The 19309-nt window shown below is 40.4% G+C and overlaps 1 protein-coding gene and 1 long non-coding RNA gene across 5 annotated transcripts in view; both read left to right on the top strand.

The window, feature by feature from the left end:
* The window catches only part of znf385a (zinc finger protein 385A), a 73831-nt gene extending 67762 nt beyond the window's left edge, over positions 1 to 6069 (top strand). For all 4 annotated transcript variants that reach the window (XM_037774051.1, XM_037774048.1, XM_037774049.1 and 1 more), the window contains 3 exons: positions 848 to 1032; positions 2317 to 2409; positions 2754 to 6069. In XM_037774051.1, coding sequence (XP_037629979.1) covers positions 848 to 1032; positions 2317 to 2409; positions 2754 to 3014 — 539 coding nt within the window. In that variant the 3' untranslated portion in view covers positions 3015 to 6069. The remainder of the gene's footprint in view (positions 1 to 847; positions 1033 to 2316; positions 2410 to 2753) is intronic.
* LOC119490573 overlaps positions 1 to 19309 on the top strand; it is an 839978-nt gene that overhangs the window by 552796 nt on the left and 267873 nt on the right. The window lies entirely within an intron of this gene.

Genomic DNA, 19309 nt, shown 5'->3' with positions numbered 1-19309 from the left:
ATCTGTTAAATGTAATTGTTTTGTGTCTAGTGTAACACTGCCATCTGTAATGAAACATGCCCCTACTTTGATTACTCAGCAGTGTTAATGAAATGTTTTACAGCGTGAACCTCCTTCAAAATCCGGTATCTAGTATGAAAAAAGCCAGAGTTTATGTAGCTTGTTAAAATGGGTCCATTTCATCACATAAATATTTACTGAAACAGTAAAAAGTAAAAGGTGTCCGCGCAGCAAATGTCTTGACTGCAAATCCATCCTAAGACCAGACAAACCTGCTTCTCATAATAACTCGGCCTTAAATTTTGTCTTTGACATTTACAACCAAAGTGATTGATCTTGACAGCGCGGGTTCAGTGGTCCAGCGCTGTTATTGATGTTGGCACATGTGGAAAATATAATTCACTACAGTGCTCACTGTACAGTAGGATCATCTCCGCTCCACTGATCAAACATTATCAACCAATGTTGTAATATTAACACTAGAGAGGGCTTTGAGTTCATCCTTCAGTTGCACAGCTGTCTGACTGCAGCCCTCTAGTGGTAAAAACGCACCACTACAACTTTATACAGCCACATGTTCTGTACAGCATGTTGAGCATATGTGGTCAATCATTGGAGAATCAAGCCAGTGGTGGGATTACTTTTCTTCAATGCCCTGATATTTGTCACTGTCACTGTTACATACTACAGAGAAACGCTGCCCAGACTCATTTCAGACAGCTGACTCATACAGTATGTTATAAATAGTCATGCATCTCCACCTATTATTTAATTCTATTCTATTAGCTTCTGAATATGTAATTTCATCTTGTCCAATGGCATTTTGCTTGTGTGTCTCTGCCTGCAGGTACCAAACACAAAACTATCCTGGAGGCACGGAGCGGGCTGGGCCCCATCAAGGCGTATCCTCGCCTGGGCCCCAAGCCCATCGGAGAGCAGGGAGGGGGGCCGGTGGACCCCAACACTCAGGAACGAACCTTCCACTGTGAGATCTGCAATGTGCGGGTCAACTCTGAACTGCAACTCAAACAGGTTGGACGGAGAAATGATGCATGTATTTTTATCCAATAATATTGGATTTAAGATAAGAGATAAGATCAAATAAAATAAGCAAAAGGGTGAAGTACAAACAACAAGAGGTATCAGTAAAAAACAAAACAAGATCCAATAAATAGGCAAACAATAAATATATAGTAAGTAAGTATACAGTAAAAAACAAAATATAAAGAAATAGACTGAATGAGTGGTTTGCCATTATTGCACAATGAATATGAAATGTTGATTGCACATGAACGAGTGAATGAATGAATTGTCAGTTCTTTGGTGTGTGCAGTCTAATGAGAGCAGTGTTGGTTGTAGAGTCTTACAGCAGCAGGAAGGAAGGACCGGCGGTATCTCTCCTACTATCTGATAGTTATCTGCAAAATATTGTACATACAATATAACTGGCTCTTTTGGAAGATGACTTTTTCATGCAACAAGCATTTTTCGAGAGACATAATTATTTAATCATGGAAGAAATTCTCTTTTCATTAGAGCACATTGTAAAATCCAGAGTCTCAAAAATGGTCTAGAGTCTCCAGATTCTAAGATATACAGTATGTATTAGGGCTGTCAATCGATTAAAGTATTTAATCGCGATTAATCTCACATATTTTATTGGTTCAAAATGTATCTTAAAGGGAGATTTGTCCAGTATTTAATACTCTTATCAATATGGGAGCAGACAAAAATGCTTGCTTTATGTAAATGTATGTATATATTTATTACTGGAAATCAATTAACAATACAAAACAATGACACATTCACATCCAGAAACCCTCACAGGTACTGCATTTAGCAGAAACAAATATGGGTAAAACTGTCAGTCAACAACAGTGTTCTGACTTGACTATGAATTGCCCCAAACTGCATGTGATTATCATAAAGTGGGCATGTCTGTAAAGGGGAGACTCGTGGGAACCCATAGAACCCATTTTCATTCACATATCTTGAGGTCAGAGGTCAAGGGACCCCTTTGGAAATGGCCATAACAGTTTTTCCTTGCCAAAATGTAGCATTACTTCGTATTTAACCTCCTTCGTGAGTATGTAAGTAAGTGACTAGTATGACATAAGCAATGGGTTCCTTATGTTTTCCAGGTTCATATGATACCAGTATCTTCACCCTAGCTTTAAAACTGAGCCCGCTATAACCTTTGAAAGATCAATTACGTTAACGCGTTAACGGAATTAGTGGCGTTAAAATGATGGTTTAAATTGGCAAATATTTCACCTATTGAAATTGAGAATAAGTTCCTGTGTTCCTTACTTTCAGCACATATCAAGTCGAAGACACCGGGACGGCATGGCGGGCAAGCCTAACCCCCTCCTCAGCCGACACAAGAAGCACAGGGGAGCTGATCTGACGGTAACCTTTCACGTTTCACTGTTGAATTCTGACTCCTCCTGTGACACAGTCAGTGAACCTGAGACCCACAGATCAGATAGACGGTGATAATGGAGAACATGAGGTCTGCAAGGCCTTGGAATGCTTAGAGGGTGTTTATTTGATCCTTATTTGATCCCCCTTTTGGCCGTGTCCTCCTCCTGAACGTTTTTAACTCGGTTGGACTGAAACCGGCATTATGATAGATCATAAGAGTCTGGCGAGGAAGGTCGATGTGTTTCCTCTCCATGTGTTGACCTTCTGGAACTAATCATTTTATCCCTCCCCCTCCCCCTCTCTCTTTCTCTTTTCTCTTCTGCTTGCAGTCATCTTTGACCTTCTCCAAGGATCTCACCAAAGCTTTGGGTGCAGGCCTCTTGCCCAGCCCCTTGGCTGTTGCCGCAGCAATGGCCGCCGCAGCTTCCTCGAACCAGCTGGCTCTCCGCGCAGCAAATCCCGCGCACCACCATCACCTCCACCCGCACCACCACCTATTGCAAGGCCCGCCTCTCAGCCACGCCATCCTGAGACCCGCCCCCGGGCCCATGCGCACCACCCACGGGCCGATCCTTTTCTCCCCTTACTGACACATCCCCCTCTGACTTCGGGCCAGTCAGGAACAGCCACTCCAAAAGCACACTGTGAAGATACAAAACATGATCAACAAACAGCAATTGATAAGGGGGGAAAAAAGTCCAACCATTTAAATATTGAACTGAGAGAAACGCAAGGGAAAGGAGCAGCGGAGCGGAGTAGAAGTATATGTCTCGCTTCCCTTTACCTGAAACTCTCCCTCCATTTCAAAGACTTCTGAGTGATCCGCAGATGGAGCAGAGGAGAGACTTTCATTATGCATTGAACTCCCTTGTACATCTCTCACCTCCCCCGTTCCCTCTCCCTTGCACTGTGGCCCCGTCACGGCCGCCTCGATAGCTACAGAAGAAACACACCTTTCTAGAAACATTAAAAAACCACATGTAGTGTTACATAATTATTCTGAGCCGGGTTGGTTTTTCTCCCGTCGTCGCGGCTCAACTTGTTCCTCTCATCCTATGCACCTCAAGACAATAATGTTATGTCAGTAGGGTAGCTGCTTCAATCGGTCTTTGCTGTATGCGCCATGTGTAGCTGTGGCGGCCTCCGCGGTACTGTACATGTCCCCTTCTGCGCCGGAGGTCAGCAACTCTTCAGTTTGTGACACTAGGTCCTCGCTAGATGCAACATGACTTGGGCATGACAGGCAGGTGGTTGCCACATCTGAACATGTCTGATGGTTTTGGTGGGTCTGGGGGGGGGGGGGTTAAGAGAGCAGAAAAGTGACTGTGGGGGATTGCGCTCCGCTGTCATTTCCTGAGACGGTGAGGTGAGAGGAGGGCTGGCACAGGTCAGTGGATGGGTTGACCCCAGGCAGCATGCAGACACACACAGGCCCCAACGAATCTGTGTTTTAAAATAGACTGCGCCACAGGGCACGTCTGTCAACCTCCATATCAGTCAGAGCAGGGCCTCACTAAAGGGGAACGAGCAGAAGTCACACATACTGTACTGCTGTATTTCATACTTGATCCTTATCTGTAGCTTACATTGTGTTTGATGGCAATAATCTTTTACTTACAGTAATGAAAAATACTGGAGAGAGCATAGTTCATATGTAATTGGTGAGACTTCTGTTCACATTAAGCCATCAAAAAGAAAATTATCGACATCCTCCCTGGTCTTCATTCGCAGGCTGATTGACTGTGTAGGAGGTATGACTTAGGTGCGACCCTGTGTACCGTTGCACATATGTCCTGCATGCAGCATAAGATCAATAAGATCAACAAGGTCAGGCTTCTGCATCATTGGGTTTCCATCGCTGCCCTATCCTCCTCCTCCTCATCACCTCCCCCATCTCCAGTCTATAGCAGAGGGCACATCAGCACTGGCAACCATAATGCTCAAAGGGAACAAATTATAAAAGAGAGGAAGATGAAAGCCAAATACATCCTTAGAGAAATGATCTTGAGCTGGAGTGACAACCGAACCAGAAGCCCAGCGATGGAGGCCGCCCCGGGGGCAGAGAAGCCGAGACGTCCAGCTCAAGGCGTCCACCCATACTTTCCCGTCTTACAACTGAAAGCCATGAAACGCACCATGATTTGTTTTCTTTTACAAAAACTGGTGAGCACTTTGTTTTGTTTTGGTTCGGACTGTTGGTTTGCATTTATATCACACATAAAAAAGAAAATAGGAAACACAATAAAAATATTTTTGTAGGTAGGAAATGGTAATAACTGCATTCATGAAGGGATAAGAAGAAGGGTGGATTATATAAGTGTTGACTCGGCGGAGGAGCCACAGAAGCTAGCTAAGCGGCGGCAGCAGACCAGACGGCTTGAAAACGTTCACCCTTTTCTGAACGAGATGTACACTGTGCCCTTTCATTGAGAAGCAATGAGCTCTAATGTCTTACCTTTGTCTGAATATTGCAATGCAATGAGCAATTTTTATCAGAGTGACTTGTTATCATTGTGACATGTTGTGACATGTTGTCTGGAGTCATGTGTAAACAGACTTTTCTGTTCTTCCATTAGGAGTACAAGCCCACGAACGGACACAGAGAGAGAGAGAGACAGGGATGTAGCTGGGCTTAGGGACCGACCCTTCATATTAAAGGGCCTTTTTACGATGGTAATCTCTGCTTGGGGAACAGGGTACAACACCAGGTATCAAGGGATTAAAGCTAGAATTGTTCAACAGGCTTATTTGTTTTTTAGTTGGACTTACTGAGTTATTTTTTTCTCTGTGTGTGTGAGAAATGTGTTTAATCCTGAGGAACATTATCAATGCCATTACTTAAAGAAGAAGCTGGCTTGGTGTCAGCTCCCACCGTCGTGCTCTTTTCTTTTTTTTTGTCGCTGAACGAAACAGTCGTTGCAGAGTTCATTTTGTGAGTGAGATATTATTCCAGGATCCGTGCTCTCCTTCCTGTTGGTGTGTGTACCATATGTGTTCTAGTGTGTGTTGGGACCCTTCCCACCAATCAGAGACAGAGGCAACCTGGAGCTATAAAGTGGCCTAACACAATAATGGAGATAAAAAACCTGCACATGTTTGGGAAGATTGATCAATCATCCCGAATTCAAAGTAATGTAGTAATGTTGTCCCTGGTAGGTCGGTCAAGTAGCAGCACCACAGATATGTTCATGCTGTGGCACTAATTCATCCTCATTATTCACATATGGGAAATAAATGTTAGATTCCTATTTTCTGGGCAGGTATTTCATGTTAGCTGTGTTTAGGCTAATAGCCTTAGCCTTATTCTGCCCTCAGCCTCTCCCAGAGCAGAGCGATGGACAGACAGTAAGAGAGAGAGATGGAGGAGAGGCTATGGTGTAATTTTGTCTTGCCAATAAAGTTATTTTTGAATTTCATTGTCAGAGGGGACAAAGAGTTTGTATGGCGAACTGTAGCAATACCTGACTCATTCTGGCTACTCTTGTTTATTGCAATAAGAAAATTAAACAATAAATGTGTATGTGAGTAAAACATTATAAATGTAATTTAAATGAAAAAGAAACTTTATGGTAAATACTATTGGTATCGAGAGAAACCATGGTGGGAAAAAAAAGTAAATGTCAATAAATCATTAAATGAAACAAAGGTCTTCAGAGTTTGTTTGTGTGGTCCAACACCTTCGATCAAATGTCATGAAAAATACTAAAAAATATCTCATACAGTATCTCTAATACATGTACATTGAGGGTCTCAGTGCAACAAAGTCCTAGTAGTACATACAGTATATATCACTACAGTCACATTCAAGAGAAACTCCACCTTAAAAAAAAGCTTAATATTGTGTTAGTTTGATTGTTTTGGATGGTAAAGTTGATCGCTTCAAACATGCAAACTGTTTAAAAAGAAATCAGATTACATCACAGTCAGGCTGTTGACAGAGAATCATTGACTGACTCATAGATTTTGTTTTTAGAATAAAAGAGTTAAATACTGTAAATGCAGGGCTTCTAACTGTGAATCACAAAATACTCCTCCCGGTAAAATCACCATTACCACTCTCATAAGTCAGGAGTTTCTCTATTATTAACTGTCCATGGAGGAGCTCCCATGATGACATCGTCGCTACAATCTTGTCTCTGTGCATTTCAAACAAAGAAAAGACTTGTTTGACTAAAAGATACCCAACAGTAACATAACAGTGTGAATTCAGATAATTGCTTTATGTTCATGTTTTATTACAAAGTTTTAATGTTTCCCCTAAATTTTCTAAAAAGCAGTTGTTCCTAGGCTTCCTTCCCAGTGGTCACAAGATAAATCGGAGGGGTCACAAGATGAATAATGAGAAAGAAGAGAAGAAAAATATTGTTCTGATACTCAATTATTACATTTTCTTTTTGGGGAAAGTGTTACCTCTAGGCCTCTAAAAGTTATTTACAAAGCTCTCAACTCATAGACAGATTCAACCTGAGGAAGGGTTGCAAGCAGACACTGCTTCATTTTAAGGGGTCACCAGACCAAAAAGGTTGGAAATCACTGCCTTAAAGCTGCAGTTGGTAGCTTTGAGCAAATATTATAAAAAGTTATTTTATAACTTTATAACTCATGTGCTCCTAATGGCATTTGCAAGATTTCCGCGCCCGAAAGAAAACCAATCAGAGCAGAGCAGTCTCTGGGCAGCTGTCTGCTTGCGAAGCTCACAAACTCCGATCAAACAGTCAAACTAGACAGCGCTGATCAAATATGAATCAATATTCTGTTACTGTAATGTCTATTTCTCGCATAAAATGTTTTCAGAAACATCTTGTAGTGTACTGTTTAGCTGTAAAATGAGAAAGTTTGTGACAAGGCCAAGAACAAAGCAAGGCCCGGTGCATACTTTCTCACGTGCACTAAAAGCACGACCGGCCCAGCTTTGTAAACAAAGCACAGAGAAGCTCTGATTACAGCTCTGACTTCATCCTCTGCTCAGGTAGACATTACTCCAGTTTATCTTTACAAAGCAAATAGTTGTCTGCTGCTATATTAATGCTCTGAACATCGTATAGAGAACATTTAAAGTGTAACTTAAAAAGGTACCACGATCTGCTTGTTCTGAATGAAAATATTCTTTATGTATTTTGCACCATTTTATACACATTTTCCAATAATTCCGCCTAACATATGCACTGGGTGGCCATTATTAGACCTCTGACACAAAAACTGAACATTATAGACAACATAAAAGTTCAGAAGAACAGTCTCCCCTAATAGGTGTTCCTAATAAAGTGGATGCTGAGAAAAATTGAGCATTTGTTGAGTACATAACCATGTAACATGCTTTTGTAATGGGTCCAGCAGAAACATGAGATTAAACACAGTAACCTTTTAAAGAGTCACTCTCATCTCAGCTGCAATCAGACGTTGCTGAATCTCCTTTGTGAGCAGCAGATGCGTCTAATTTATCAGGAGCAGCGGCTGACTGGTGCTGCATTGTACTGTCTGATGAAGAGCAGCATTGTGCTGTCTGGAGAGCATTGTGGATTTCCCATAATAGATGGCCTTCATGTCGTTCCCTGGGATTTGTTTCAAGCATTCCCAAACAGAGACTGACAGCCTGCCAGCAGTTCTTGTAACATTACACAACTCAGCCACTAGATGGTCCCACTGTCGTTACTGGGAAGCAGAGCCACTTGAAACAATTCAGTATAGCTGAACAGAGCTGCTCATTCTGCAGAGTACAAGCAGTCAAATTGATTCACACTTCACGCTTGTGTAACCCAGCAGTGCTTTGGATGTATATTGAAGACTGATGTGCAAGGTCATTCAGTAGGCCTTCTTATACGACCGGTATAAGCACCTATTGTTCTGAATATATATAGTACATTATATATAGAGTGCTGCCCTTTCAGCTCTGTGAGAATGAAAGAACAATCCATAGCCATATGGCGGAGAAAAGGCCATGAGCAGGTTGGACAGATGGTTGCTATGCTATACTTTCTTTACTGCCACGATCGTCAAAGACATTGTAAAACTTAATAGCCCGTAGGATTCTGCAGCACCTTAAAGAAAAAAAAAAAAAATCAAACGTCACTACTCAGAGATGGATCTTCAGATGGTGTGTTATTATCTGAAATGCTGCAGTATTCAGAAAGTTTAAAGGGGACATGAAAAACTCACTTTTTTAGTGCTTTTGCACATACATAGCTGGTGTACCAACCCACAAACTGTGTGTATGATAGTATGGATATTGAAACGCACCTTTGCAAAGGTGCACCGTATTTTTCTTGCAAGCCAATCAGAGCAACAGAGGGTATATTCAGACAGAGTATGAGAAAAATAATGGGTTTTATTTAACATTAAAGCAAATAAACATGTCCTAGTAGAAACCCAAAATACAAGTATGAATCTAAATATGAGCATGATATGTCTCCTTTAACTCTGCTGAGATATGTACAGTATTCAAGTCTTTTATTTACATACTTGCTTGGAAATGTTTGAACATAACAATTGTATTCATGTGGAGAGAGAATTGCATTGTATTCAGACTATTTCTTAGACATAAACACTTTAGTTTGATCATTTACAGCTGTATAGTATGAAAATATTTGTTAGAAAGTCTATTAACCTAATTAGCTATCTAATCATCCTAGTGTATAAAAATGATTGTTCTCAATGTTGAATTTGTAATTCGTCCACCATGGCATCATATTGTGCTAAATATTTATACCATTAATTAGTTTATTTTTATCAGACCAAGATGAAAAGAAGACAGAAAGAGCCCTCACACTGCTCATTCCTCTTTTATAGTCTGTTTTTTCCTATACATCACGATTCCTGGAAGCATAGTGGCATGGAGCTATAGTTTTGCACTAGACAGCAGTTCTTTTCTTGAGTGCTCCATGTACTGAGATGTAGCAATAACACAGTGAGATGTTCAGACGGAGAACTTCAAATGGAATTTGAAGAGGTGGAGATACGTACCTGCACTTTTCTCTAAATGGAAATCAGCCTTGAGAGGAGAGGGCATTTTCTGTGGTCTCCCTTTCCATCTCCCCCACTGGCTCCTTCTCTCTCTCTCCAGCATTTTGCATCACACATGTTGAATGCAAAAGGAAGTTATGACTCTAATCTTGAAATCTGATGTGAAGGCAAGAATATCTTTTTCTGCTTTCTACAGATGTTTGCTAACTGGATCTGGACAAATTCATGTCGTAGTTATAAGAGGAAAAATTATATAAAACCAGTGGGCAACTCTGAGGTCTGAGAAGTGAAGCCAATGCTGAAGTGCCGTAAACCTGCATTCTTTCTAATAGCCAGCAGGGGGCGACTCCTCTGGTTGCAACAAAAAGTTAAGTGTTAATGAAAGATAATTACAACCTTTTTGGTCACCTAAAAAAGTCTTATTCAGCGTTCGATTGTCCTTAGCTCCACCCTCTCGTATAACTTCTGGTTGCAAAAAAGCAAGATGGCGATGGCCAAAATGCCGAACTCTTCAGAACGTCAGACCACAAACCAATGGGTCTATGTATAAAACACACAAAACGGTTGTCATTCTGCGCACACATTTCCATTTAGATAACACGAGATCTTTGCAGTTACAAGCAAACTGTAGAAATCGTAAATCAGGACATAATATCTTAACGTAGAGTAGACCACACATTCACATAGTTGACTCACACTATTTAATATGAAATGTCTGAATGTTAAGCCTTGAGCCATTGTACAGGAGTATGTGCAGGTTTTTAACTATTGAAAGAGGCCGACACTGACAGTACAAAACCTTCTGCCAGATGAATGAATCATCTACAGGATAATCTGAATGCAGAAAATGACAGTAGGGTCAGTGTTGGAATGGAAGAGGTGAGTTGTACTCTCCAAAACTACATGAATTTAAATAGAAAAAGTTTTAAAAGCTTTTATGAATTAGGGAAAAATAGCAATTATTTTTTAGGAGAAAGTGTGTACCCACATTGTGCTGCATTTCAACTACAGAGTGAACGAGCTAAAACATGTGATCACAGTGCAAATGTGTCAAAACCGAAACGTGATGGCATATCAGATGCAGGAACATCATCAGCATGAAAACAGAGGTGTCTCACAGTGTTACAGCTAAGGTTAATCCAGACGTGTGCTCTCCTGTTTGTCTCCACAAACATGAGTTGGCAGGTTCAGGTGCATCAGTGAGGAAATAATTAGTCTGCAGACAGTCTGACGGAGAGAGAGAGAGAGAGAGAGAGAGAGAGGAGACACAGCGGAGCAACAGGTCTCTAATCTCATCTCCTTAACTAGTCGCGAAATTGTGTTGAGACCAACTGTAGCGCTTGCTCTTTCCAGTTCAGCTTGTTGGATGCCATTATCAATATTTGCGCAGCTACTTAGTGTGTCCTACCCAAGTATAGTCTAAGGAAATTACTCAACAGTGTACACTCATCATCTCAGAAGAAAGCAGCTGCTTCTCATCAGCATCTTTCATTCTGTCCAACTGTTGAATAGTTTCATTACTCGTCTTTGTCTTTCTGTATCCTCACTATTTGGACTACTGGCAACATCCTGCTGTGACAGACATTTATCAAAACTCCCTTGACAGAGAATAATATAAAATCGAGGGATCAGTCCTCCGACTAATATCTTGTCCTCTTCAGGGAAATTAAGTCAATCCACGCAATAACCCATCTCCCACTCTAGGGTCACACATAATAGCCACATGTCCTCAGCCAATCTCTGGATACAAGGGGACCATGTCATACAACATTCATTCAGGTGCATGGAAGTAAACCTTGAGCTTACTATGCTAATCATTAAAGGGCTCTATAGTGACAGTTGCCCAATATGTGGCTCTCACAAGGCGTCTTAGCAGGCTGAGCTGGCAGTGGTTGGGTGGCTCAGTTGTGTTGGCATGGCAGCAGCACGAGACAAAAGCCACAATTGTAAGAAAAATGGTCTGCAGTCCTTCATGCTGGAGGCGGTCAAGGCAAATTGCCCTTCTGCACTGACGCAGCACAGACCACGGCTGCAGTGAATCTAATTAACTGTTCTCAAGCAGTGAATGGAGACCCTTGAATAAAATGTACGTTGTGTGCTTACACCAGTTTTTGTCCTTGAGCGAGAATAAGATTTTAGAAAAGGAATGGAATATACTGTAAATTAGTACGTATTAAGTATCTGTAAGATGTTAAGAATTCAAGCTCTGGCCAGAGTTACTAATTACCGTAAGGGTGATAGAAACACTTCACCGAAGAGTAACCTGAATGCACTCCATAAGACTGTTAGAGAGGTATCACATTAGAATAAAACGTAGTGGCATTTGAAAACTGGCAATCATGATTATATTCTAAACTAAATTAGACAAGTTCCAAATAGGCTATCATATCATATGTGCTTGAATTGCAAGTGCTTCAGTCGGGTTGTGATCTTATATTTAGTTTTAGTCATATCAAGCCAACCTCATCCTTTACAATTTTTTAGTGGACTAAATTTAAGTCTCTGAAACATTCTAGTTTAGTCTTAGTCAAGACGATTGAGATGTTTTTCTATGAATGGATCCCTGTTGTGTCTGTCTCGTGCATTTGCACAGGGACACACATGCACATAGGGTACTCGATGCACAGTCCTACCAAAGTGGTCACACTACTCCACTGATTAACAAGAGGTGGTAACGACATGGAAGAAGAAGACTGCAAGCTAATAAACATGGATGTAAACAATCCTGGATTTAAGTCAGCTTTGCAGATCTTTAATGTTTTACATAACGGAACTTGTTTGTTTAAAACTCCCCAGAGCCCCTTTAAGTTGAATCAATTGAGGAGCTCATCTGTGGCCCTTTAATTGCTAAAGCTATGATTGCTAATCGAGTGCTGCAGGGATGATGTATTTCTGTAGGTCAAAATGGAAGTTAGTATCATCCTGGGTTCCCTCGACAAAAAGAAAATGTGATTTTTCCATTGGATTTTGGATTATTACAGAAAATAAACTTGTTGGCAAACAAATGTTTATGATATTTACACATTTTGTTCATCAAGATAGTTTTCACAAATGACCACTTTTATGATTTTTGAAGCATAAATGCAATCTGCAGAAGTAAAAAGCTAACATTAGAATACAAATGAACACTATAGTGTTTGGCTTGATGGCTTTTAGTAGTCTCATTTAGCCACTTAGCAACCGCCTTTTTTAAGACATAAAAGCTTCAAAATCCACGAGTGGGGTATTTATTGATGTATTTTATGTCGTAGAACAAAACATTAAAATCTCTTCAGCTTGTGTTAACCACAGACCTTATTTCAGTCATCTAACCAAAAACCCATTCAAAAACCCCATTGACTTCAAGACGAGGGAACCAGGGGTGCTAATATTCTATCTCATTCCCGAGTTTTAGGACTCACCCCTGCAGAACTATAGTTGTGCAAAATGTGTTTGCCCATGTTTGGAGTCAGAGTGGTGAGTAGTAAATTGAACTTTAGCATTTTGAATGGCAGTAAAAAGAAAGATTTTATTCAAAAGAAGATCATGCCAACTGTAGAGAATTGTATGGTTTAGAACTACAATCGTAGTGTCAAGCGGGAAATGTGTTTATATTTTAGCAGGATTGCTTCAGGGGGTTGGTATCAGAGTTTGTGGCAATTGTGGCTGAAGTACCAGTGTTAGTGTTTAAACAATTGAGAAAAGCAGTTAGGTTAACACAGAACAAACAATGGAATGGGTAATGGCAGTAATGAAAGCAGTGCATGATGTATGTTATTGTGCTATGGAGGCGAGTGGTGCAGGGTGGATGGGAGAAACAGAGTGAAGACATGAGCCAACTTTTATAGCCTGAGGATCCCAGGTGAGTTTAATCAGCTGATGACCCTCCTTAACCAGCTCTCAGATGCTGAGGTTGGCTACGACCGCCTACAGTGGGAGGGGCATCACTAAAGAGAAAATTAGCAGCAGCTGCTCCTGTTGGAACCACTTTATGCATCCAGTCAATGCACATATAATATGTATTGTGAACGGGGTTATGGACTGAATTTCTATACTTACCTGAATTGTGGTTCGCATTGTTTTCTTTATTATGAAAAGAAACACCAATGCCTTATCTTAACATGTATTTAAGACACACAGCAAATGTCCATTGTAAGGGTCCAAAGAAGGGTCTTTGGAGAGTTTAAGTCTCAAACAGAGCATGCTGGGAAGTCTGCAAATATGATATGCTAATCATGTTTGTTTAGAAACATATTTTGTTGAGTTTAGTGAATGCTTTGCAGTCAAAAGAACTCATGCTTATAAGTCCTGAAGTGGTCTGAAAGTAATATACCTACTATGGATAAGTACCTCATACAACCACACTTCAAAACTCCATGAACTTTAAAAAGGCTGATACATTTCTAAACAGGCACCTATGACTTTTTGGGGCTTTGAGGCCGCCGTAGTGTATTCATTGATGATCTTTTTACGCCCTGAATTAAATATTTCAGGCAGTATGTCCTTGCAAGCTGTGAACACACTAGACATTTTAAGTTGAATTAATTTGAAATGTATAAAATGTATACATTTATGTTTACAGAAAAGATTAGCCGATTCCGTGAAATTCTTGCATGATGTTTTACAATAATATACGGAGATAAAACAGTCTTTGTTTGGCCAATGACTTTTTCACAGCAGACATTTTGACTTTCACATGGTGTTTCTTAATCACATTAACGATGGCTCAGTTCTATACAAGTGTCCCAGTGAGCCAAAATACCAGGACCCTGAAGAAGCTAACTGGAATACACACAGATATAAAAGACAAATAAAGATCAGGTATGGAGGCATGACAGATAGATCAGGTGATAAGCAGCAATGGGATGTTTTTAACCATCTTCAGACTGGATGATCCGGAGTGGCAAACAGACAATACATCAGAATGGCACGTAGACAAACACTGGCAAAAAGACAAGACCACGCCCCTTTTTGGGAGATAGACAACCGAAGATCCAATAAATGTCGATGCAATTTTAAATATGTTTGGATTTGAATTTTGACAAATTTGTATACATTCCTCTTTTGTTAAACCAACGATTGTTTTATACACATGTCTAATAATTATTTTGTGATCTTGCCTGAACCTGAGCATTCTCAATACCTTAATAAATTAAGGTTGATTGCCGTCGTGTCTCTTCAGTCTTCCCCCGTCAAACACAGTGGCCCGATATTGCTTATCCAGACTTCTGTTACATATTTGATTGAATCACGTTCGGCTAAGTGTTGTCTGTAAACAACCAACGTGTAAAAAGCCAACTGTTTGATCTATAGGCTGAGATTTAGTTGGAGATGACAGTCTGATGCTGCTATAACGTTAATGTATGACTGTATTACTGCAGCAGCCTCACACTCACGCTAATGTTAACTAGCCATGCAAGTCACGTATCGTATGTGCCTCAAATCTCAGTGTGAAAGCCTCGGTTAACCCACAGCACCACAGCTGTTCGTTATTTCCAATTTTCTCTCATGTGACAGCAAGTTTCTTTCCCCCAAAAGGAAGCGAAGCCTCGATGATGTTGTGATGCTGGTCTGGTCTATAGCTTGGAGCCATAAAGTCACTCTATTATATCTTTTTCAGGACATGGCAGGGGAACAAATCGGAGATCAGCGTTTTTGGATTTATTGTTGGTGCAACCAACTACACAGCAACTCTTCGGCATAGTGTTATTCATTTAAACCAGTTTGTTTAAAATAGAAGTTTGGACACATGTTTCAACATCTTCTGTTTACTCTATTGTCATCTACGAGGCACACGGGATTGTTTTCCCCCAAAAGGGGGCGTGGCCATGATAGCATACTCTGGATGACGTATTGACGGTCTGATGTATAGGGGGAAAATAAGAAAACTTGCAGAGGAGCAGGTGAAACAATATAATATTATAAATTTTTATTTTTAAATGTTATTCATTCTTATATACATTAAACAAAAAAACTAATTTTACACACCAATCCTGTGGCATTCAAGCTCCTGCCCAGCTGATCTACTGTTCATACTGTACATCAGCTGCTGGCTGATGTGTTACCCAAAAGGCCCAGTGCGTCACAGATGTCCTCCCAAGAAAGTTCTATTTAAATCTCCCACAATTACCACATGCAATGTAAACCCTGAAGCATTTCAGGAAATGATGGTGATGAAAACAATGGTGGGGCGAGTGGGAGACGGGGAAACAGTGTGACTGAGGCTTGATGGCCAGACACCGGATTTAATGTGAAAGATATGGTGCCACCTTTAATTAGATGATGATGAGTTACTGGCGGAAGGAAACAAATAATGTTGTCATTCAACTGTATCCTGTTGTGACAGCCACTCACTAATTATCTTTCTGTCCTCCGAGTCTCCCTTTCCTTAAATCCAAAGCAATATTTCACTTTCACACTCTGTTGTAATCAAATATCACGTTAAATATTATAATTGAGGTAATAAATTGAATCTTGATGAAGACTGAAAAGACAGGAAGGTTTACAGGAAGTGCCTAAAAGTGCAAGAGGAAACAAAATGTGAGAGGCGTATATTTTGCTGCTATATGCAATCAGCGTTTTAAAAAACACTTTCCTTTAAGTGTTTTATTTTAGATGGCATATTAAGAAAATATACAATCATCATTATTGTGGTCACCAATTCACAGCTGTGTCTTTGTGAATGTCATCATTATATATTTCCCAGTTACCTCGTCTCCATTCTGCTCCATTAACACACCCATACAGGTGTTTTCACTTATTCTGGCTGATTGGAGCTCTGCTCAGGTTAAAGTTGGGCAGAGCTCTACTGGGAGTCTGGGAACAGACTTTTCTCACAGCAATTTTGTCTCGTCTGCCTTGCAAGATATCTAGGAGTGATTTTTTGTTCTGAGTCATAAAAACAGCATTTTATCGTTTGAAGAGCTAAAGTGAGGCCATTTCTCTCACAGAGAGGCTGATGCATGTGTTTATAACCAGCAGGCTAGACTATTCTAACGCCCTCCTTTCAGGTCTACTGAGAATAAATCAACTACAATTAATTCAAAATTCTGCTGCAGGAGTGCTGACTTTTTAAGACCAAAAGGAGAGCACTTAAGAGATTTTAAAATTCTTTATAATGCACCACATGGCTGTGCACCAGACTACCTCTCAGAAATGCTTTTGGATCCTCAGATCCACAAAGCAGAACAAAAACATTTTATGCTCCAAGAGACTGAGACCATAAACTCATGTTTACAATGTTTACTGAGGTATTAAATCAAGTGAGAAGTAGGCTCATTTTCTCATAGACTACTATACAATCTGACTTCTTTTTGCAACCAGAGGAGTTGACCCCTGCTGGCTATTAGAAAGAATGCAAGTTTAAGGCACTTCAGCATTGGCTTCACTTCTCAGACTCGAAGGTTCATAGTTTGTGTTAAGCTAACATTAGCACTCATTCAGTGATTGCATAACAACAATAACGTTTTTTCAATAATTTTTTTTTTTAAAGATGCAACAAACTGCAAAACATGCTCTGTCTGATCAGGGCCTACATGTAATCAAGCCAAATAAGTGACATCACTTTGTGGGTGTAGCATGGGTGTGTCAGCAGGATAGCACAGGTGTAGCTAATAATGTTATTAATTACACCTGTACTTTTCCTACTGTGATAAGTCAAATATATATTTGTTAGTCATCCAAAAGGTTTCAAACAGAGTCCAGTTCGCTTTGAGTCTATATTTCTAGATACTGCATTATCATAAGCAAATCAAAGTACATTTGCTGTAATCAGGACATGGCACTGCCAGATAAGAATCTCATTATAGAGCCGTGTCACATTTATAATGAATTATAATGCCTGTAATTATCAGATAGCGATATATAATTAGTTTAAAATGTGCTCCCTATGCTCACAATAGCCTTTAAGTGTCCTCCTGCTCGTATCTTATCAGTTTATCATCACTTGGCCGTCTCTGACATCCTCTGGCTCAGACAGTCTCAGATTCTACAGTAAGTGAGGCGGAATAAAGGTGCAGTCCATCCATCTGCCAGAGCGATGACAGCCCTCTGTTAGGACAAACCTATAACACAAACCATAATTTTGCATGGACTGAGCAATTTGCCTTCATGTCTAGCGTGACAGACGTGGGTGCCAGCTGTGTTTACTGAGACACCGTGTGTTATGAACGTAATCACTTTACCAGCCCCTGCCTGCCTGTTATGGATGGCACTTGTCATTTACAGAGAAGACCCCAAGGCCATCACTCATCTCTATGTGCAGAGTGTGTTTCTGTGTTGAGGGGGTGGGGTCGGTGGGAATGGAAGACAAAACTGTAAAAGCTCCTCAAATATAATCACTGAACAGAAAACATTTAAATGTTGTACTGGGAGCACGCACAATTACACAGACAAGCACATGTGAACGGTCAATTACAACAGCCTGGGCTCACCAAATGATGTATGAATGACACGGCCATTTGTAAGGCATTTCACGTGCAATAACAACGCATTTGTTGCTTTTGCCGTGTCATGTGTACGCCATGTCATCCATACTGACTGCAATGCAAAAGCATTTGCGTGAATATGCTACGCTCAGAGCTAGTGACGCAGAATAAAAATGAGAGAGACTATGACGGGCGGGAGAGGAGGTGGATGAGAGACCGTTGTTCGTGACCGGTGTTTGTGTACCAAAGTGTTGTTGAGTTATTTTAAAGTTACGTTAGTGACGTGTTGTCCGTACCTATATTACGTTGTTTACGTAAGTATTTTACTTAGTTTACATACTTATTTTAAGGCCGAACAGGATGTTTTCCTAAACCTAACAAAGTGTTTTTGTTGCCTAAACATAACCACAACCGCCAACAACGTCGCATTAAATGACATGCAAAAAGCCTTAATGCGTCATCCCATGAAATCAGGTTGATTCATAAATAAAAGGTTGTGTCTAGAAGGTAACCCCCAAGTTGCAAAACTCATTTCAACATTTTACACACAACTGTGACACACATTGCTGTTCATTTCAATATATGAACGCACAGGCCGAAAAAAGCATTGTTGAATAACGTAATTACAATTACAAACACTTCTACAAGTATGAGTCATATTAATATAAGTTAGCAGCATTTGACAACTATACAGACATTTGATGTGAGTTTGCAAAGCATAAAACAACAAATGTTTCAGAAGGATCTGTCACTAAGTAACAGTAACAAATTTCATCACAGAGTTTGACAAACACAAGTCAAAACCAAGAAGAAACCACCACAGTTGAGTGATGAAGCCAGCGTGGAGGCGCCTTGAGCTGCAGATCCTCCAATGGCCACCAGAATCTGGCTCAAAATGCATTGAAATCATTGGGGGGGGGGAAACTCAATTAACCATGAGCATCCTGAAATGAAATACAGAACTGAGGCTATCCATGGTCTTTGAAGGTATTTCACGTATTCTAATGTTTGAGAAGGGGTTGCGGCCAGATCAGAGGCGTGCTGCGGGCGTGTTGGCGTTGGTAAGATGATGATATCCAGGAAGTCCATTTTAAAGGCTTATCAGACACCAAAACATTAGACAATTGTTTATAATATAAAGAGACACAATTTATCATTGGTGACAATCATTTTATTTTTCGGCGCAACGATTGCGGGGTGAATAGTAGATATATAGCAGTTACAAAGTAATCTACCAGGAATGTGCGCTTGCACATATTTCCTTGGCCAACATATTATGTTGCAGAAAGACATCACATTGTATTCTGGCCAAAGTTTGAGCCAGGTTCAATGTTTTTGCTGGAGTCTTCAGCACGCTGCGTCAACGGAGTAGTTCCATTTAAATGAATGAGGAGGCTGCGTTTCTCCAGTTAATTTCAGTCTGAATCAAACGTTGCATAAGACCTCCTTTCATTTGACCAAATTAACAAATGTGAATATTACAGGTTTGTAACTGTCCACTTGGGGGTAGCGGAACAAGC

The sequence above is a fragment of the Sebastes umbrosus genome, chromosome 6, assembly GCF_015220745.1.
Source record: "Sebastes umbrosus isolate fSebUmb1 chromosome 6, fSebUmb1.pri, whole genome shotgun sequence".
NCBI lineage: Eukaryota > Metazoa > Chordata > Actinopteri > Perciformes > Sebastidae > Sebastes > Sebastes umbrosus.
Note: the sequence above shows the minus strand (reverse complement) of the source record. Positions and strands in the feature narration are given on the sequence as shown.